The sequence below is a fragment of the Eretmochelys imbricata genome, chromosome 7 (assembly GCF_965152235.1).
Source record: "Eretmochelys imbricata isolate rEreImb1 chromosome 7, rEreImb1.hap1, whole genome shotgun sequence".
Taxonomy (NCBI): Eukaryota; Metazoa; Chordata; order Testudines; family Cheloniidae; genus Eretmochelys; species Eretmochelys imbricata.
Genome location: NC_135578.1, coordinates 72,152,073 through 72,173,990, shown reverse-complemented (window position 1 = coordinate 72,173,990; position 21,918 = coordinate 72,152,073). Strand labels below are relative to the sequence as shown.

The following is a 21,918-nucleotide window of genomic DNA, read 5'->3' as shown; positions in this document are numbered from 1 at the left end:
TGATCATTTTACCTGCATGATGCCTCCCTCTTCCCCAAGGGGTTTTTGGAATGTCTATAAGGAAGTGAGACTTTGAATTTTAACCACTTCTCCGCAAACTATGATGATGTTGTGCAACCCAAGAAGGGGAAAAAAAAACAGGAAGAAGGAAGTGTTGACTGGCCTTTTTCTGAGATTATAAATCTGTTTACAAGACCACTTTTGGCAGGCAACAAGTGCGGGGGGGAAAATCAGTCTATAACTGAGAGGCACATGCTCCCTGATGGCCTAAAGTGTTTTCCCAACAATGCTCCTGCTTATAATACTGGTAAAAGGAACAGGAGAGGATTTCCTTTGTTTATCACTAACTGTCTACATTCAATTTACTTGAGCATAAGCTTTCGTGAGCTACAGCTCACTTCATCGGATGCATACTTTAGATAATAAGCTATTACCAGCCGGAGAGTGGGGTGGGAGGAAGTATTTTTCATGCTTTGTGTGTACATAAAAAGATCTTCTACACTTTCCACAGTATGCATCCGATGAAGTGAGCTGTAGCTCACGAAAGCTTATGCTCAAATAAATTGGTTAGTCTCTAAGGTGCCACAAGTCCTCCTTTTCTTTTTGCGAATACAGACTAACACGGCTGTTCCTCTGAAACCTGTCTACATTCAGTGTGAAGTATGATCTCAAAATGTGTCCCAACAAGCTGCAAGAGTAGTGTAGCAGTTAATACTGTACTTAACTAGCTCCAGTTGTAAAAAGTCTCTAATCACAGCACTTAAGTTTATGCCACAGCATAAACAGAAAATCTTAGATAATTTTGTCCAGAGTGGTCAAACAGTGCATGGTTCCGAAGTTCAACTCATTTTGTTGCTTAGTCATTTATAAACATTTGCTAATCTAGACCATGTGGAATAGCTAAATTCTGCAAAGGATTTTGTTGCAACATAGTTTCCTAGTCTGATCTTGTGACATCTTTGTGCATTTAAAACCATCATAAGGGCAAAATGTGAGATCAAGGGTTAGTTTGGGGCAAGAGTTTTCTAAGTAGCAGCATAATGCACTAGACTCCAACAATGGCCTTCCCATGAGCTATTTCTGACCAGTTTTCCCCTCATCAAAAGCTCAGTCAATGCAGTTTTAAAAATCCAGTCAATAAGCAAGCTTCATAATGCAGACACAGAAATGTTCAATCCCGCAAGGCTACCACTGATACTGAGTCACAGTGCTACATCCATGCACTGCTGGCAAAGTTAATGCCAAATGTTACATTACTGTATATAAATTGTCCATGAACTCATTGTTAAACAAAAAGAGGGTGGCCGTACGAGACCTGTGCACCACAACGCTGCCTCCAACACAAATGTACCCATCCTTTCTGGATTATAGAATGGAGCTAACTTTGAAACTGGGCACGATCCTGCTTTGCCAGCTGCCAGTAAAAGGTGTGGGAGAGGACACACCATGAACATATAAACCTCTCCTGTGGATATTATCAATTCACACTGGTATATAGTGCCTGGGCTCTTCACATAACAAGCAAAGTCATGGTCCCCATCCTGAGACCTTAAATCTAAGGGCACGTCTTCACTAGCGCTGTAAAAAAAACCACCTCCATGAGGGGAGTGGCGACCAGCACGGGGAGTACAGCTATCAGCACTGGTACGCTGCCACTTTACAGTGCTGAAACTTGCAGCGCTCAGGGGGGTGTTTTTTTCACACCCTTGAGCGCTGCAAGTTTCAACGCTCTAAAGAGGCCTTGTCTAAACTGCCAAAGTTAGATACATGACATGACTGATTTGAATCAGTGAAATAACTGCTTGTTTCTGTATGGTACACATGAGCAGTTTTAATTTATTACAACTAGACTGCATTAGGTTGGAGAGAATGTGGAAATGAGAAGTGGATTTGAGATGGAGGCTATAATGTATGCAGGAAGGACATGACTGGCATAGGGGCAGCAGGGGAAAAAGGGGAGTACAGAGGCATTCATGTGCAAAGAGTAATAGGAATAAAAGAACAAAATTCAGGGAAGGGTGGGGGAGGAAGGGGGAAAAAGTCAGAGCTGTGTAGAACCTAGAAAGTGAAGATGGAATTCATTCCCTTCAACAAGTGTGAATATCATCTGTGATGTTCTCACTTAAGTTTTGATTCCTTATCATAAACCTTGGAAAGTTTCAATCACACCTATAGTGTAGCAGCTAATACTGTACTTAACTAGGTCCAGTGGAGTTGAATATCCCAATTGTTCTTAGGGTTTTTTTTGCATGTGGCATTTCATATGTAACAGAGTATAGAAAAATTGCCTGAAGTGATATATTGGTACATACAGTGCTGTGAACATAGGCAAACCACTATCTACACTTCCATTGGCTCAGTAGCTTTGGACATTAGAAGTTAAAGAAATACAACCCTTTTTCTTCTTATTTGTCTTTAAAAAAAAAAAATCAAAGAAAATCAGTACACTGAAGATATACTGCAGGAACAATCCTGTATTGGCAAGGGAAAGGCTAGGTGACCTTACAAATCCATGCCTGTGCCACCCCAAGACTGGATTAAAGCAATGCATGCTCCATGAGATGGCTAAGAGGGGCTATGGATAAAGGTTTATAAAATCATGAATGGTGTGGAGAAAATGAATAAGGAAGTGTTATTTACCACTTTACACAACATATGAAGCAGGGATCACCTGATGAAATTAATAGGTAGTAGGTTTAAAACAAACCAAAGGAAGTACCTCTTCACACAGCGCACAGTCAACCTGTGAAAATTGTTGCCCAGGGTTGTTGTGAAGGACAAAAATATAACTGGACTAAAAAAAGAATTAGAGAAGTTCATGAATGATAGGTCCATCAATGGCTATTGGCCAAGATAGCCAGAGGTACAGCCCCTTGCTCTGGGTATCCCTAAGCATCTGACTGCCAAATGCTGGGACTGGATGACAGGATGGATCACTTGATAATTGACCTCTGCTGTTCATTCCCTTTAAAGCATCTGGCATTGGTCACTGTCAGAAGACTGGATACTGGGCGATATGAACCATTGGTGTCACTATGATCATTCTTATGGTTTTACACTTGAAAACCAATGGGAAACTTCTGGTAGTGTAAAGTATGCCAGCCTGCTTGCTTAGTGGTGCTTCCTGTAGGAAATATCCCATCATCTTCCAACGCTCACTGTCTGGCTGCAATTCACAGTGGTGTTTGACTCCATGTCCTAATGGCTTAGGAAACAAGTTACACAAGAAACAGTGTAAGGTCTCTACAAAGGGTGATGTAATTATATTCCCAAAATTTATCTCCCACAATATACTAATTTGTTTACTAAGGTGGTTTTATAATCCCCCTGATTACAATACCAAATTCTCTGTTGCCTTAAGGAAAAAGGCTACTTCAAATTCTTAGGTTTTCATTTTTGTAGAATTTCATTTTCCTTTGAAATGGTTTGGTTACTATTATAAACAATATGTACTTAGGGTTGTACTGTAATGGTAATGCCAACACAGATGTAACAAGCCTTGCTGATGTGGGGGGAAGTGGTAGATGTGGTATACCTTGATTTTTATTAAGTCTTTTGATACGGTCTCATGTGATCTTTTCATCAACAAACTAGGAAAATACAACCTAGATGGAGCTACTATAGGTGGGTGCATAACTGGTTGGAAAACTGTTCCCAGAGAGTAATCATCAGTACACTGTCAAGATGGAAGGGGATATCGAGGGGCCGTGGGGGTACCGCTGGTACTTATGCTGGAGCATGAAACAATTGATTTAAGGAGTCATCTTTTTTATGAAGATGAAATCCAAAACAACGCCTACTATAGTTGCACTGTATGTCTATCTAATAGGATTTTATTGGTCAGACGCCCCTCCCTCCCAACATTTTGTTCCCTTAAACAATCTTTACCTCTCAGGTGGCTGAGGATTCACACAGTCTTGGGCCTCATTTTGCCTTAACCCTAAAATCTCTGGTTATAGCAACAACAGGCACAACACATGTAATTAAGTGGTTATTGTGAATCTACTATATCACAGAATATATTCTTCCACCATAAACATTTCCATACTTTTTAAATGCTAAATCATGCTCTAATTCTTAAGCGTAAGTCTACTCTGAAAAGTGACTTTAAAAACAGCACTGTGGAGATTCATCTCTGTTTAAATGATTTCGAGGTTACATAGGCAATTTTCCAGCCCTACAAACTCCCATATGGCTTCTTCCATTCTCACACATCAGCACTGACAGATTCTGCGAGCAAAACTATGCCTTGAGTGCCACCTGTGTAACCACATTGTCTTTAGAGGCTTTTAACAAATCTGAGATATATATATTATATATGAAGGAATAAAACGGCTCACATTCTTTGCTGTGTTGGTTGACACTAAAGTCCTGTGTGCACTCAAAGTTGTATCTGTGGAAAAACTGAGTAAAAATATGCCCTTTTTATATAGTCACTCTTCAGAGCAGAACTGCACTTTAAAAACCTAAGTTTACATTCACGCTTTACATATCTTTGGCAAAAATATTTATATGATCTTCTCAGTCTACCTGTGCATTTGTATAGCATTCCTGTCATGGTCCCAGCAGCTACTGTGTTCAGGTCATCTTCTGCACCTCGTGTTTTCTCTATGACGACTCCAAATGCGCTGTAAAGCAATGCTGGGAGAGGAATTAAAGTTATTGGTAAAATATGAAAACATTTGCACCAAATTACCTTGCCATCCATGTTCTAGAAGAGATAAGATTAACCAGGCCTTGGATTCTGGTGTCAAATGCAGCTTTCAAAGCTATCCATCCTGAGTTCACCATTCATATTTTTCATTTCTGATGGAGTCTTTGCAACTTCCCTTTACTCCTACTATTAATGCCTTAAGGCTATATCTTTGGCCTTTTCAGTCTTTAACATTACATCATTTCTATTCTATAAGGAGGACATCTATGTCTTCCCTCATTCTAAATTAGGATATTCGGTTTCTCAGAATTTTCAACTGTACTATAAGCTCTTTTTTTCTATCTGCATATAATAATTTTGTCCCTATACATGAAGAGTGGCACCACCTTACACAGTTAGTTAACAGGAAAGCATCAATCTGAGGGACTCTCCCCGTGGCAAAAGGAAATCTATGCATTCTTAATATGGTTGCATGAGCCCAAGCCAGCAAACATAAAGTAATCCCTGGTATAACGTAACAATATCTAGAATCTTCATACAGGGCGAAGAACTTCATATCACTCAAAACAATATAGATACAATACTGTTAGTTATTCTTGCGGCTCTAAAAGCCAGACTATTATACCTTTACTCACATGATTGTACTTTACTCCTCCAAAAACAGCCCCACTTAAAATGCTACTGAATATTAGCAAGGATATTGATCTGGCCTTAAGAGTGCAGTATTAGAGGAAAAAAAATCCTTGTTCAACAGAATCCTTCAAAATGGATCACTCCATAAGTGGACAACTGTAACATTATTGAACCATCTCTGCTTAGCAGAGACTCTTGAAAATTAACACAAACAGCAAGGTGGAAGAGGAGAGGGTTGCTTCTTATTTTTGACACACACATACAAAGCACTCCACACTGAGAAAAAGCCTGGCACTTCCCCAGCACCTAGCACAGGAGAAGCCAGAACCAACTCTCATGTCATGCCTGGCACTCCGAAGGACTATAATATGCTAACCAGAAAGGTCATGTTCTATATGAAATTTGCACACTAGTAGGCCACTGGAATGCATGCCAATATAAGGCAAATACTGAAAAAGGAAGATTACTCAAGAAAACAAACACAGCTGTAAAAAATCTGTTAATATATCACTCATCACACTGGAACCTTGAACTGCAACATGCAGCACCTTTTTCAGACGTGTGTTTTTATCTATATTGTTTTCCAGTTTTATAATCAGCTAATAGGTAAACCTAAAAGAGAACTGCCATAATGGAAAAGACCCAAGGTTCATCTCGTCCAGTATCCTGTCTGACAGTGGCCAATATCTGATACTGCAGGGTTCTTGTGCCTTCCTCTGAAGTAGCAGATGTGGGATAATCTGCTCCCCACATTGGGTCATCCAGATTTCTAAGAGTTACAGATAGATATTGAACCTGGTGCTTCAGGATTTAAGCTTATTCCAAAAATTGGTGTAAATTATAACTCTGGATATCTGTGAAATTATCCAGTCCCTTTTAGAATCTTAAATTCTTGGCATCAACTTCCTCTGACAATAAATTCCCTAGTTTAATTACACATTCTGTGAAAAGTAATCCCTTTTATCAGTTTTTTGAATTTCCTACCTTTCAATTTCCTTGAATACCCCCTTGTTCTTGTGTGAAACAGGGAGAACAGAAGTTCCCAATCTACCTTCTCTAGACCATTCATTTTATCAACTTTTATCGTGTCCCAACTTTAGCCTTATTTCTAAGATAAACAACCCCAATCTTTTCAATCTCTCTTCAGGCCCTTGATCATTCTTGTGGTTCTCCTCTGGAGTCCCTTTAGTTCTGCAATGTCTACACTGCAGCTGGGAGTAAGCCTCCCAGCTGGGTAAGACTGCTAGTTTTAGCCTGCTAGCACAAGGCTAAAAATAGCAATGTGGACTGACATTACAGCTCAGGCTTTCAAGTTTAGGGGGTTGTGTGGGCTTGAAAGTCTGAGCTGCAGCGTGAGCCCTGCTAGCTTGAGTCTGGCTGTGAGGACTGCTCCGGGCTGCAGTGCAGACATACCCTAAGAAACTGGATGGCCAATACCGTACACAGTATTCCAGATGAGGGTGCACCATTGATTTATACAAAAGCATTATTTTATCATCGACCATCCCATTCCTTATGCATCCTAACATCTTGTTAGCTTTTTTTAACTGCAGCTGCCCCGAAGTAGAGGTCTTCACTGAGCTTCCTACACCACAACCAAGATCCCTTTCTTGGGCTGAGATAGTTTTGCACCATACAGGGTTCTAAAATTAACTAATCTATATGTCGCTCCAGTGTGCATTGCTACTTTGCATTTAGCAACACTGAATTTCATTTGCTATCACTTTAGGGAGACACACAAAGAAATAGTTTTAGGATGTCTATTATCCTTAATTACTGGCATTGATCCAGCAGACCCACAGATTTTTGTTCAGTCTTCTTACTTCTGATGTACTAAAACAACCCATTAGTTGGTTATTTTTACACCTTTAGTCTTCAAAATCCATTTTGGACTTTCAAATTTCTCTTAATGTATTTGTATTTTTCAGAGACAAAAAATGGTGACCAATTAATGACTAAGCAATTATCATAATACAAATGAAAGGCTGAAAGAATAAGGGCAAGTTAATTTTACAAACGTCTCTCTGATCAGAGGATTAGAGAATTTGGGTGCCCAACTTCAGACACCTGAAAGGGGCCTAGTTTTCAGGCATTGCAGAGCACCATTCTCTGAAAAACTGAGCCTTTTAGATGTCTTAAAGTGGAGACCCAAAATCACCAGCTGTGACTGAAAAATTTAGCCATAGGCTACATCAACTCATTTAGTGTGCCAAGAAACCAAAAAGTTTCAAACCCTTTGTACATTATTTAGTTTGAGATAAGTTGGACTTACCTAAGGATCCCAGAGTGTTGGCCCATAGAGCTCCTTGCCTTGTCACCATATTTAGAATTCTGAAGATTAAAAAAAGGCACTATTTAATAAAACTTAAATACCTTATTTATTAATCAAGTGCCTATGGGCCCCAATCAAGATGAGGACTGCATGGTGCAAAGCACAATGGAATACACAGAATTCTATATATTTAATATGGTAATAACTATAGTATGAAGATCTAATATAAAGCCATTCCATCATCAGAGGAGATTATGTAGTCTTAAAACTTTGTTTTTATATAGAGAGACATACGACTTCCTACTAGCCTGCCTGAAGTTTAAACTGACACATCCCTGATGCCAGTCCTCATGTCAGGAGACAATTTAAAACAAATTCTCAGGTTTGACCTCTGATGCTGCTGTTCAGTTCAAAACACTGTTTCTGTACTTAAAAATGCTGCTTTCCACTTCTGGGAAGCACAAAGTGACAGTCAAATGCAAAATGACCATCTACTAGAGTGCTTCCAAATGATACTATAGTAATCCCTTTCTAGTCACAAAAGGTATGTTAGGCTTTGTCTACACTAGCACTTTTGTCAGTAAAAAATTTTGTCAGTCAGGGATGTGGGAAAAAAACAAACCACCTCACTGACAGAAATAAGCTTCAGTGCTATGTCGGCAGGAGAAGCTCTTGGTATAGCTACTGCTGCTCATTAGGGATGGTTTAATTAGCTCTCCCGGCAGCATATAGCGGCTACTTGAGAGACATTATAGTGACGCAGCTGAAGAGGTACAGCTGTGCTGCTGTAAGGACTGTAGTGTAGACATACCTTAAGACTCCCCTAATGACTTAAGAAGTAGGGATGAGAGGAGGGAATTAGACAAGGAAGCCAATCAATTTTCTTCTTGCTGTGTCATTTCTACCTTGAATGCTACAAATGAAAAATTAGCCACTCAATATTGAGTACAAGTATTTGGCCCTGTCAAGTCCTAAACAAAATGGAAAATATCCTCCTTCCAATTCCCACTCTCATCTGGCTTGTACCTCTCCAAGTAATCCAACTTCTCAGTTTTAAAACACGAGTATACTACAGCTGTGAATGACCTGCTAGCTCAACTATAGCAATATTAGTTGCACTGGGTAATTTGTGCTCTTTCCAATGAAAATCATGACTGTCAATATACAGTAGCTGTCAACCAGCCACACAGAAGATACCAAGGCACTCAAAATTGGAAAAATCTTGTAAGTACAGTGAGTGACATCTCTTCATGACAGTTAATATAACAATCTTTGGCAATTAGTGTGGTATGCACTGGGAGGACTGTGATTATGTAGCTAGATACAAGAACCATTATGCACCATGTAATACCTCCAACAGGCTTGAATGATACAGCCATTGTTACCAACAAGAAAAGCTGCGCAGAAAGCCAGGATTACTTTCTAAGCTTAAGAAAAGTCTCCCTTTCAGCAAACAAATGGATGAAGTTTCAATTTTCTCAGACCCTATCAAGTCAGAATCTGATATAAAACATTAAAATTTTAGGCTGGCTGCAGGTACAGTAACTCCTCACTTAATGTTGTAGTTATGTTCCTGAAAACATTGTTTTGCTTAAAGTTACATTTAAGCGAATCCAATTTCCCCACAAGAATTAACGTGAAGGGGGGGGAGGGGGTTAGGTTCCAGGGAAATTTTTTTCACCAGACAAAAGACTATATTATGTATACACACAAACTTAAGTTTTAAACAATTTAATACTGGTACACAGCGATGATGACTGAAGCTTGGTTGAGGTGGTGAAGTCCGTGGGTGGGATATTTCCCAGGGGATGTCTTACTGCTAAATCATAGAATCATAGAATATCAGGGTTGGAAGGGACCCCTGAAGGTCATCTAGTCCAACCCCCTGCTCGAAGCAGGACCAATTCCCAGTTAAATCATCCCAGCCAGGGCTTTGTCAAGCCTGACCTTAAAAACCTCTAAGGAAGGAGATTCTACCACCTCCCTAGGTAACGCATTCCAGTGTTTCACCACCCTCTTAGTGAAAAAGTTTTTCCTAATATACAATCTAAACCTCCCCCACTGCAACTTGAGACCATTACTCCTCGTTCTGTCATCTGCTACCATTGAGAACAGTCTAGAGCCATCCTCTTTGGAACCCCCTTTCAGGTAGTTGAAAGCAGCTATCAAATCCCCCCTCATTCTTCTCTTCTGCAGGCTAAACAATCCCAGCTCCCTCAGCCTCTCCTCATAAGTCATGTGTTCTAGACCCCTAATCATTTTTGTTGCCCTTCGCTGGACTCTCTCCAATTTATCCACATCCTTCTTGTAGTGTGGGGCCCAAAACTGGACACAGTACTCCAGATGAGGCCTCACCAATGTCGAATAGAGGGGAACGATCACATCCCTCGATCTGCTCGCTATGCCCCTACTTATACATCCCAAAATGCCATTGGCCTTCTTGGCAACAAGGGCACACTGCTGACTCATATCCAGCTTCTCGTCCACTGTCACCCCTAGGTCCTTTTCCACAGAACTGCTGCCTAGCCGTTCGGTCCCTAGTCTGTAACGGTGCATTGGATTCTTCCATCCTAAGTGCAGGACCCTGCACTTATCCTTATTGAACCTCATCAGATTTCTTTTGGCCCAATCCTCCAATTTGTCTAGGTCCTTCTGTATCCTATCCCTCCCCTCCAGCGTATCTACCACTCCTCCCAGTTTAGTATCATCCGCAAATTTGCTGAGAGTGCAATCCACACCATCCTCCAGATCATTTATGAAGATATTGAACAAAACCGGCCCCAGGACCGACCCTTGGGGCACTCCACTTGATACCGGCTGCCAACTAGACATGGAGCCATTGATCACTACCCGTTGAGCCCGACAATCTAGCCAGCTTTCTACCCACCTTATAGTGCATTCATCCAGCCCATACTTCCTTAACTTGCTGACAAGAATACTGTGGGAGACCGTGTCAAAAGCTTTGCTAAAGTCAAGAAACAATACATCCACTGCTTTCCCTTCATCCACAGAACCAGTAATCTCATCATAAAAGGCGATTAGATTAGTCAGGCATGACCTTCCCTTGGTGAATCCATGCTGGCTGTTCCTGATCACTTCCCTCTCATGCAAGTGCATCAGGATTGATTCTTTGAGGACCTGCTCCATGATTTTTCCAGGGACTGAGGTGAGGCTGACTGGCCTGTAGTTCCCAGGATCCTCCTTCTTCCCTTTTTTAAAGATTGGCACTACATTAGCCTTTTTCCAGTCATCCGGGACTTCCCCCGTTCGCCACGAGTTTTCAAAGATAATGGCCAATGGCTCTGCAATCACAGCCGCCAATTCCTTCAGCACTCTCGGATGCAACTCGTCCGGCCCCATGGACTTGTGCACGTCCAGCTTTTCTAAATAGTCCCTAACCACCTCTATCTCCACAGAGGGCTGGCCATCTCTTCCCCATTTTGTGATGCCCAGCGCAGCAGTCTGGGAGCTGACCTTGTTCGTGAAGACAGAGGCAAAAAAAGCATTGAGTACATTAGCTTTTTCCACATCCTCTGTCACTAGGTTGCCTCCCTCATTCAGTAAGGGGCCCACACTTTCCTTGGCTTTCTTCTTGTTGCCAACATACCTGAAGAAACCCTTCTTGTTACTCTTGACATCTCTTGCTAGCTGCAGCTCCAGGTGCGATTTGGCCCTCCTGATATCATTCCTACATGCCCGAGCAATATTTTTATACTCTTCCCTGGTCATATGTCCAACCTTACACTTCTTGTAAGCTTCTTTTTTATGTTTAAGATCCGCTAGGATTTCACTATTAAGCCAAGCTGGTCGCCTGCCATATTTACTATTCTTTCGACTCATCGGGATGGTTTGTCCCTGTAACCTCAACAGGGATTCCTTGAAATACAGCCAGCTCTCCTGGACTCCTTTCCCCTTCAAGTTAGTCCCCCAGGGGATCCTGGCCATCCGTTCCCTGAGGGAGTCAAAGTCTGCTTTCCTGAAGTCCAGGGTCCGTATCCTGCTGCTTACCTTTCTTCCCTGCGTCAGGATCCTGAACTCAACCAACTCATGGTCACTGCCTCCCAGATTCCCATCCACTTTTGCTTCCCCCACTAATTCTACCTGGTTTGTGAGCAGCAGGTCAAGAAAAGCGGCCCCCCTAGTTGGCTCTTCTAGCACTTGCGCCAGGAAATTGTCCCCTATGCTTTCCAAAAACTTCCTGGATTGTCTATGCACCGCTGTATTGCTCTCCCAGCAGATATCAGGAAAATTAAAGTCACCCATGAGAATCAGGGCATGCGATCTAGAAGCTTCCGTGAGCTGCCGGAAGAAAGCCTCATCTACCTCATCCCCCTGGTCCGGTGGTCTATAGCAGACTCCCACCACTACATCACTCTTGTTGCACACACTTCTAAACTTAATCCAGAGACACTCAGGTTTTTCTACAGTTTCGTACCGGAGCTCTGAGCAGTCATACTGCTCCCTTACATACAGTGCTACTCCCCCACCTTTTCTGCCCTGCCTGTCCTTCCTGAACAGTTTATAACCATCCATGACAGTACTCCAGTCATGTGAGTTATCCCACCAAGTCTCTGTTATTCCAATCACGTCATAGTTCCTTGACATCACCAGGACCTCCAGTTCTCCCTGCTTGTTTCCAAGGCTTTGTGCATTTGTATATAAGCACTTGAGATAACCTGTTGATTGCCCCTCATTCCCAGTATGAGGCAGAAGCCCTCCCCTCACAGACATTCCTGCCTGTGCTTCCTCCCGGTATCCCGCTTTCCCACTTACCTCAGGGCTTTGGTCTCCTTCCCACGGTGAACCTAGTTTAAAGCCCTCCTCACTAGATTAGCCAGCCTGCTGGCAAAGATGCTCTTCCCTCTCTTCGTAAGATGGAGGCCGTCTCTGCCCAGCACTCCTCCTTCATGGAACACCATCCCATGGTCAAAGAATCCAAAGCCTTCTCTCCGACACCACCTGCGTAGCCATTCGTTAACTTCCGCGATTCGACGGTCCCTACCCAGGCCTTTTCTTTCCACGGGGAGGATGGACGAGAACACCATTTGCGCCTCCAACTCCTTTATCCTTCTTCCCAGAGCCACGTAGTCCGCAGTGATCCGCTCAAGGTCATTCTTGGCAGTATCATTGGTGCCCACGTGGAGAAGCAGGAAGGGGTAGCGATCCGAGGGCTTGATGAGTCTCGGCAGTCTCTCCGTCACATGGCAAATCTTAGCCCTTGGCAAGCAGCAGACTTCTCGGTTTTCCCGGTCAGGGCGGCAGATAGATGACTCAGTCCCCCGGAGGAGAGAGTCCCCGACCAGAACTAGCAATGATGAACTAGCAACTGGCTGAGCCCTCAAGGATTAACTCGTTGTTAATGTTGACTCACACTCTACAAGGCAGCACGAATGGAGGGAGGGGAGACAGCATGGCAGACAGAGACACACACCGAGTGTGTGTGTGAGAGAGAGAGAGAGTGTCATTTCCCCTTTAAGTACGCTGACCTCACTCTTAAGTATTTCATGTGTGGTTCCAGACTAGCATTAAAGAGTGAAGGCAAATGCCTAGCACACACTCATGGAAGCATAGCATTGTTCCACACTGGAGGCAGCTGCCTTCAAAAGCGTGATGACAGACAGATGAAATGGCCAGTATCTTTATCTCCCAGCAGTGTAACAATGTCATGGGCATGGCATTGCCCTGGACAGCTTACTGCCACTGGAATTCAGTGTCAAACTATGAAAACATGTTTTACATGTATTTGTTTCTGAATTATAAAGCTTGTTTCCCCATTACTTTCCTTTGTAACACTACACTAACTTTTCACTGAAAGACACAAGACAACACTGAATGCTGCTACATTTAAATGAGTTGAAAGGGCATGGAGAAGTTCATTCTGAAACTATCTGGTGTAGTACAATAGAGAAGAGGTGTTCAAGTATATCCATCTAGCCAGAACACATCAACACCCTCCATTTTCCCAATTTATCAGTTTTACATCAAGTTTGAGCATTTAAAGAGTCAGGACATGTTTCAAATAGCTGCAATGTTAAATAAAGTCTCTAGCTGTATTACTGAGTTATTTTTAAAAAATATTTACATAAATGTAAATTTAAAGTTAAGAATAGAGATATCTCTTTAAAAAAAAAGCAAAGCTCATCTAACTGATAGCATACTTAACTAAATATTTCTGTACACCACTGGTCTGCCCTAACCATGTCTGGAGCCTTCACTGGTTACCTTGCTTTCATAAATAAGGTATGGTTTGATTTAAGTCGATGTTATAACCAGATAACAGTATAAAGAGACAGATTAATAAACTACAGGAAAAGAACAGAAATTTATGAAAAAGCCTTTGTAATTAATTCAGTTATTGGCAGCAATTAAAATTGAATTTATTAGCAAGATTAAATTAAGCAAAGACCTTTCAGTGTAAAGTCATTAGAGGCATCAGGCTCAGTCCTGCTCCTAATGACACCAGTGTCAAAACTTCCATCAAGTTTTGGGAGAGGACTGTGCTGCCTGATAAACAGACAGAAGCTCCTGGCATACACTAGTAATAGAAGATATTTCAGACATTTTTCAAAAGTTTGTTCACATTCTTTGTGATGGTGATTATTAAGGATACGACTGTCACAGAGGTCATGCATTCCATGACTTTCCAGGACCTCTGTGACTTCTTCCAGAGTGGCCAGCCCACACGAGCTGCAATGCTACCAGAAGTCAGCGCCTGGCAGCACTCCGACTGTTAGTTTCCCTCTGTCCCCTGGGGATTTTTAGTAAGAGTCAGGGACAGGCTTCTGTGAATTTTTTTTTTTTTTTTTTAAATTGCCCATAACCTGTCCCTGACTTTTACTAAAAAATCTGTGACAGAATCTCAATCTTAGTGATTACCTAATACAAAATGTAGTGTGAAGGGGATGTAACAAAATGAAACTAAATTTCAGCTTATAAAAGAGACATGTGAGGCGTGTCTACTCCTCTAGCTGAATATGAAAGAGTGGAACTGAGCTCACGATTTCATTGGCCTTGCATAAAAGGACAAACTTAGGTGGAGTATGTGTGTCTGTTGCCCTCTGCTGGCTCAACTTGGTAAGCTTTTCATATGACAGTCTCAATTAAGAAAAGTAAATAGTTAATTTTCTTGCCTCAAGTTTGCTCACTATGCCCCTCTCCCCTACAATCTATAAAGAAAGGATCTGTTAATAAATCAACCATTTAGATAAAAATAAATTTAGATTTATACTATAGAATATTTGGTTTATATGTTTTCATTTTATACACTGTGAAGGAGGAAGGAAAAGGATACACAAACAATGCTCAAACATGAGCAGTCAATGGGGAGGAAAAAATCACTAGTGAGTGCTAATTTCCTCCCCCAGATGACTAATTCCACGACGAGGTACTATAGCCAACTTAAAATTACGTTTTTCAACAGTTATGCCAATCCAGTTACGAGAGTCTCCCCAACAAAATCATTCTTGAAGGGGAGGGAGGGAAAGCAGTATATGAAGCCTATTTGTCATACAATCAGCTCACCCTGTTTCTGGAGTTTAATCTAGAGACTTGGAAAGAATATAGCCTGTGCAACACTGTAAGGTGAGATGAGTGCTAGGGATCTCAGGAGTAACAGCACACTAGAACAAATTTTGTGCCTTGGACTGTCCCACAGTGGAACTTCCTCCTGCCCCCCCAGGAAAATATCTAGGTGGACCCAGCTGTTTGCTTTCTGTGCTGGCTTGGAGACTGATTCTATTCTGAGGCTGATCTACACTTAAAACTTATATTGGGACAGCGATGTCTGCCAGGAGTGTGAGAAAAGACATATCCCTGACCAACATAATTATGCCAATAAAAATCCCAGTGTAGATGCAGCTATGCTGACTGAAGAGCACTTCTGTCTACATAGACAATGTCACCTGGAGTGGTGGTGTTCCTACACCGGCAGAAAAACTCCTCCTTTTGGCATAGCTGTGTCTACACTTGGGCGCTATGCCAGCACAGCTATGCCAACATAGTCTTTATAGTGTAGACGTAGCCTAAATCTCTCCCTGCCTGATCCTGCAAAGGCTGGGAGTACTGAAGAAAGAGTACTCAGTTCCAGATAAGGGGGAGGGGGAAAAAAAAAGCACCCTCTAGACAACTTGTAATCCCTTTGGGAGTACTTCAACCTGTAAAAATATAGTCTTGATGCAAGGTGGGTTTTCAATAAGCATCCAGGGAATGACTAATGTTTCACTTATTCTCTTTCCCGACCCCTGTGAGAAGGGTCAAACACCCCCACAAAAGCTCATTTGAAAAGTAAAATTAGCACTTAACAGATTAACCAAGGCATTTCACAACTCAATTTACCTAATACTGCATTTACGCTTTGTACACCTTGTCCCACAGAAGAGGCAAATGTACTTTTAATTTTGTTATTGTAATATACTCAGTTAGCTTTGAGCCATTCTAATAATGATGGGGTGAAAGTATACATTCATAGGTACTTTTATATACTCACTGTACATTTCTAGGTTTGGACCAGGCCATGCTGTGTGTCTCCTTCAATCCCAGCCGCAAACCATTCAGTGCACCAAATGCAGCCCCTATCAACAATACAGTAAACGGACAAACACATTCATTCCCAATCTATAGGACAACATCTCTTCACTTTTATTGTGTCTCATGTACTTGGGATTTAGTACAGTAACATCAATCTTACATTAAGATATTACCTGTCATACAACACCCTCCAATGGTAAAAAAGGCCAGCTCAAACCTTCCCCGAGTTTTGTTTGCTCCCGTGGGTAAGATAAACTCATCTGTATCCTGAAACAGAAGAAAGGGTAAGTGTTTATACATTTGTACTTTCGAAGTAGGCATGGTTTCAGACACATCTCAAATTCTCTCTGTTGGCTTAACCATACTAAGGTTAAAATACAAAACACACACTTCCACATAAATGCTGCTAAACACCATGGGTGGCAGGGGGAAAAAAAAAAAAAAAAATCAGGAATACTCTTGCCTCTCACTAATTATGTTACAAAAAAAATTCAGATTGGAATAGATTAGATACAAATTCTAAAAAAGGGAGATTTTAAATCTGCAAGTTTAAATCTGAGATTCTCTTCCTAGACTAGTATTTCCAGCTGGCTCAATATGAAGTGAAAAAAACCAAGAAACTCAGTATGCATTAATTAATCATTTGTACAATGTTTATTATTACTTATGCCTCATAGCAGGCAATTCAATGTCTAGCCTCTGAAAGAAAGCAACAGGACAGCTGCTTCACCGAAGCCCGCACATCAATAATAAAAGAATTCAGAAGTAAGATATGTTTTTACAATTTGTTATGCAGTTTACAAGTCTAGCACAATATCTACCCTTTAGCCAATTAACATGTGAAAAAGAACAATTGTAGTTTCACAGTTCTGTATTTTTTCTGACTCAATATTGCATCTTCCTTGGTAATTTATATTTTCTGTGGTAAGATTTTCTTTAAGGTAGATAGTAAGTTTCCTTCTTCACTCTAGACAGTAGATATAGCATCTAACAGCTTCCACTTTCGTTCTCAACACATCAGATGTGGGAGAGCAAAGCAATCAACGTTTGCATATTTTTTCTAGCAAACTCCTCCTTTGCCAAAGATAGATCATAAGGTGATCCTGGTTGAGAATTCTCAATATTCCCTAACAGTGTTGCTGTAGCATTTGATATTAAATGTATTGTTTGTACAAAATCTATGGAAATTTTCTTTTGTATTTTTCCAACATTATGACTTGTCAGAAAGAAAATGTGTTGCTTGGTTCAAAGATATCTGTACTCCAGAAGTTTAGTAATTTTTACAGTTAGTTCAATCAGAGTGGGTAGACTTGGCAAAAACACACAGACTTCAGGCCTGGTCCACGCATAAAGTTGCACCCGTTCAACTAAAGATGTGACATTAAACTGATTTAGTTAAACCAGTGCAATTTTGTGACCTGACACTCTTACACTGATTTAAACTTGGTTTATATCCATTTAGCTTGCACCTGAAATGCATAGGTGCAAACTAAACAGATAAACCAGACTTAAACTGCTGTAAGTGTCCACACAATTGCACTGGGTAATAAATCAGTTTAATGTCACACCCCTAGTTCAACTAGTGCAATTTCTCTGTACAGATTAGTCCTCAGTCTCTGCTAAACCTTACATCAGAAAGCACAGTTAAGATTTTTTTTAAATGATCTCCTTCCCCTGTCTGTTCTGTTGGGATCCAAACAATTCTTCGCTTCATTATTCCCAAAATCACTGGGGACATTGGATGAAATTCTAGAAAATTCTGGCTGTCATGTTATGGAACGCACTATGAATTACAAAATGAAACGTAGCGACACTCATACACCATGATGCCTAAATAGTGTATAAGAGACCAGCAAATTCAGCAAGGCTGGTGCACGGTCTACACTGGTACTTTACAGCGCTGAAACTTACTGCACTCAGGGGTGTGTTTTTTCACACCCAAGTGAGAAAGTTACAGTGCTGTAAATTGCCAGTGTAGACAAGCCCAGAGTCTGAACATGGCATTCACTACAGGCTCTGGGCCCAGAATGGACCTGGATTATGTTTTACCCTTCATTTCTCTATGCTAACCTAAGGACTTCCTATGCTGTGTTCCAGTTGACTAATAAAGCCTACTGCTTTGACAGTGCCATGTGAGGGTCACTGCAGATGCTTGGTGAGGTGTGTTAATCCCTGAATATACAAGTCTCTACCAGGAGTCTATCTCAGTTGGATTCGCTGAACAGAGCTCACAGAGTGAAACATGAGTGCTGGAGCTCCACATGTTCAGCCTTAGGAGGTGGTGAGGCCCGGTGGCTTACTTTGAAGGAAGAATGAGCCCCTATGGGGGGTCTGGCATACTGAAGGGATTCCTCCAAGAGACTGTTCCAAAGCTGGGGGCATAGCACAGATCCAGTGGATTCATGATACTACTCTCTCAGTTAATATTGGTTTGTTATATCAAAGCAACAACATTTGTTGAGAACTAAGGAAGTCAGTGTAGAATCCTTACTTTTCAAGGGAAAGGGGAGAGAAGAAAACATCTCTCCTTTTCCACTGAATCTTTTCATCAACACTTTGAATTGAGTTTTCTGAGTGAGTTTCTGCAACACCCTATGGACTGATAACTACTCCTGAGGGCATTCTGTGCCTAAAAATTATATACCAAAAAATAAATATGCGCACAATTATTTTAAAATTCTGCAAATTTTATTTGTCAAATAAATGTGGAGGCTCCAGCATGGCATTGGGGAGCACAGGCTACTGGCTGCACAGAGATGGGAGATCACTCTGCAGCTTCCCCCACCCCCAGGACACTGGCTCAGCCGTGGGGATACACCCAACCCTGACGCAGCGCAAGGACTGGACCTGCCCCAGAAACACTCCAGGGCCTTGCCCCTCTGTGCCAGGTACACCAGGTGTGAGCATGCAGGCTCAGCAAGGCACAGTCCAAGTGTGGAGGGACTAAGTGTGTGGGGGATCTATGTGTGGGTTGAGAGGGTTCTGTGTGAGGCAATCTGGATACAGGTGGCTCAGTGGGGGGATCTGGGTGCAGGAGAGATCTGGATGCACAGGGGCTTATTGAGGGAGGTTCTGGGTGCAATGGTAATGGGACTCTGCAGTGAGGTCCAGGTGACGGTGGTTGGGGCTTGGCAGGAGGGTGAGGGGGTGTGTGTCTGGGTGTAGAGGGTTCAGTGAGGGGGTCCAGATGCTGGAGGAGTGGGACTCAGTGGGATGGGGATCCAGGTGTAGCTATTTGGCGCTCGGTGGGGTGGGGATCCAGGTACAAGTGGCTCGTAGAGGTGGTCCAGGTGAAGGGGGAGTGGGGCTCTAAAGGGAGGTTCTGAGTGCGGGGAGGCTCGGCAGGAGAGTCTAGGTAGGAGGGGGTCTGGATGCACGGGGGTTAGGCAGATGGGGGAGTAGCTCCCCGTACAGTGATCCCACTTCCCTGTAGCTGAGGAGCGATGGGCGCAGGAAGCGGGCAGGGAGGTGGGAGTTTTCAGAGCTTCCTGCAGCCTGGGGAGAAATCTGGTCTGACCCAGCCCTGGATGCCATGCACGGGAAGAGGAAGTCTCATCCTCCCCAGCCCAGCGAGAACTAGCAGCTGAGTCCAGGGCAGGACAGGAGCCACCAGCCAGGTCTTCCCCAGTCCCGCACCCTGCCCCACAGTGATTTACCTCTCTGCCAGCTGCCCTGGGCACCCAAAACATACTGCTGGGAAGAGTCGCATGACTTCTCTTGTGGCTTCCTTTGGCTTCCCAGACAGAAAGTCATTCTTCTGCAGGGAAGCAAAGAAATCTGCGGGGTACATGAATTCTGCGCATCTGCAGTGGTGCAGAATTCCCCCAGGAGTAGATAACCAAGGCAAATCTGCCACCAATTCTGGGCCTGGCAGTAGGTGTAAAGACTTCCAGGATTTTCCAAATTCAAGATGACTGACTACCCTAGACATGTCGATATAACAGATGAAGGGGATATTGTAGAGAGAAAGTAAGAAGTCAAGTACTATTTTTATTGGTTTATACACTACAGGTTTTTACTTTTAAATAAAATATTTGAATAGAATACAAGTATTGTTTTCTCTTACTTAATTTAAATTTGATTCACCACTGAGGTTACAGAACATTTACTAAAAGAAAAGGAGTACCTGTGTGCCTCCTGAAACCCCTGTAATTCCCAAACTCACTGAATGGAAGCTCTTTTGAAGAGAGTTGTTACTTTTATTATCTTAAGAGTGAACATGTGTTAATACTCATGCAAAATAAAAGACTGGCGCTAGATCAAAAGAGTAACACATGCTGCTGTACCTGTTTAGCCAAACAGATTTCCTTAAGTAGCAGGTCCCTCCCCTGACCCAGCAAGGCTCCTAGTTATTTTAGATGTGACAACGTGCCTTTATTAAGATCATAGGACAAGCTATTTGTACTAAACACCTGTTCAAAACTGAGGACATAATCAAAGAAGTAGCTATCTTATTAGGGATATTTTTGCCATATTTAATATAACTGGATGAAACTGGGAAGCAAATGAGGTTTTCTGTAATTGTTTAATTTGATTTTATCTTCTGATAGTCTATATAATTTGCATATTACCTAGATCTCAGGCAGATTAAATAATAGTGAAGCTGGGAACGGGCAACAGGGGATGGATCACTTGATGATTACCTGTTCTGTTCATTCCCTCTGAAGCACCTGCCATTGGCCACTGTCCAAAGACCAGGATACAGGGCTTAATGGACCTGTGGTCTGACCCAGTACGGCCATTCTTATGTTAACTTTGTGCAAGATTAATTTTGCAGACAATTTTAGCAGAATTATTTTTAAGCTTTCTTAAAGCTATATTTAATTTAGTAATATTTGTGTTTTTAGTTGAGAAATACGTTGTACTCAGTTGTGCCTTTTGAGGTGACATCTAGTCCACACTGCCCTTGTACACTAAAAATATTTGGATATTCCCAAACCATTTTTCTTAAACACAATTGTTTCATAAGTCAACTGAGAGTTATTTTATAAGGGATACTTTTAAATTAAACTAATTCTGACGTAGGTGATCTCTCCTCTCGGGTGTAGGATCCAGCAAAGGGAAACGATTAAGCGTAGTATCAGTTTCACAACTGATACATCCTCTTGTTGGGTACTAGATCTTGACCTGGAAGGAAGCATGACTTAAGATTCTAGAAGTTCCATTTCTAATTTGAACTAATTCACACTGTGTCCCTAAACTGGATTTCTCCTCTCAGACACTGTGACATCAAGAAGTTGTATTAAATACTGTGCTGAAACTTTGTTCTCAGACTTCAAGTGATGAATAGTATAAAACTAAATATGGTTCCATACAAATTTTAAGTTTTCAGCTTAGTTCAATTTGTCGCTGATATAGGAGAGAAAAATCAGACCTCTTTACTTTAGGAAAAGCAGCTCTACACAAGGGAGACAGTGACTCATTTAAGATAACTGACTTAATAGAATCAAAATAGAAAGATGCTTCTTACCTGTATTAAATATCTGGGATCCACATTTAAATAAGGAGACAAAGGGCTCATTCCAGTTACTGAATGAGGAAGAAAAAGAACTTTGTTACTGGTTTCAGAGTAGCTGCCATGTTAGTCTGTATTCGCAAAAAGAAAAGGAGTACTTGTGGCACCTTAGAGACTAACCAATTTATTTGAGCATAAGCTTTCGTGAGCTACAGCTCACTTCATCGGATGCATACTGTGGAAACTGCAGAAGACATTATATACACAGAGACCATGAAACAATACCTCCTCCCACCCCACTTTCCTACTGGTAATAGCTTATCTAAAGTGATCACTCTCCTTACAATGTGTATGATAATCAAGTTGGGCCATTTCCAG

General features: G+C 41.8%; 1 protein-coding gene across 4 annotated transcripts in view; it reads right to left on the bottom strand.

Annotated features, from left to right (window-relative positions):
* The window catches only part of TIMM23B (translocase of inner mitochondrial membrane 23 homolog B), a 51,297-nt gene that overhangs the window by 28,132 nt on the left and 1,247 nt on the right, over positions 1-21,918 (bottom strand). For all 4 annotated transcript variants that reach the window (XR_013346613.1, XR_013346614.1, XM_077821346.1 and 1 more), the window contains exons 2-6: positions 21,556-21,614; positions 16,259-16,352; positions 16,045-16,129; positions 7,560-7,618; positions 4,531-4,641 (exon numbers count right to left, since the gene is read on the bottom strand). Coding sequence is in view for 2 of the 4 variants with exons in the window: in XM_077821346.1 (XP_077677472.1) it covers positions 4,531-4,641; positions 7,560-7,618; positions 16,045-16,129; positions 16,259-16,352; positions 21,556-21,614 (408 nt within the window). In the remaining 2 variants the exon portion in view is untranslated. The remainder of the gene's footprint in view (positions 1-4,530; positions 4,642-7,559; positions 7,619-16,044; positions 16,130-16,258; positions 16,353-21,555; positions 21,615-21,918) is intronic.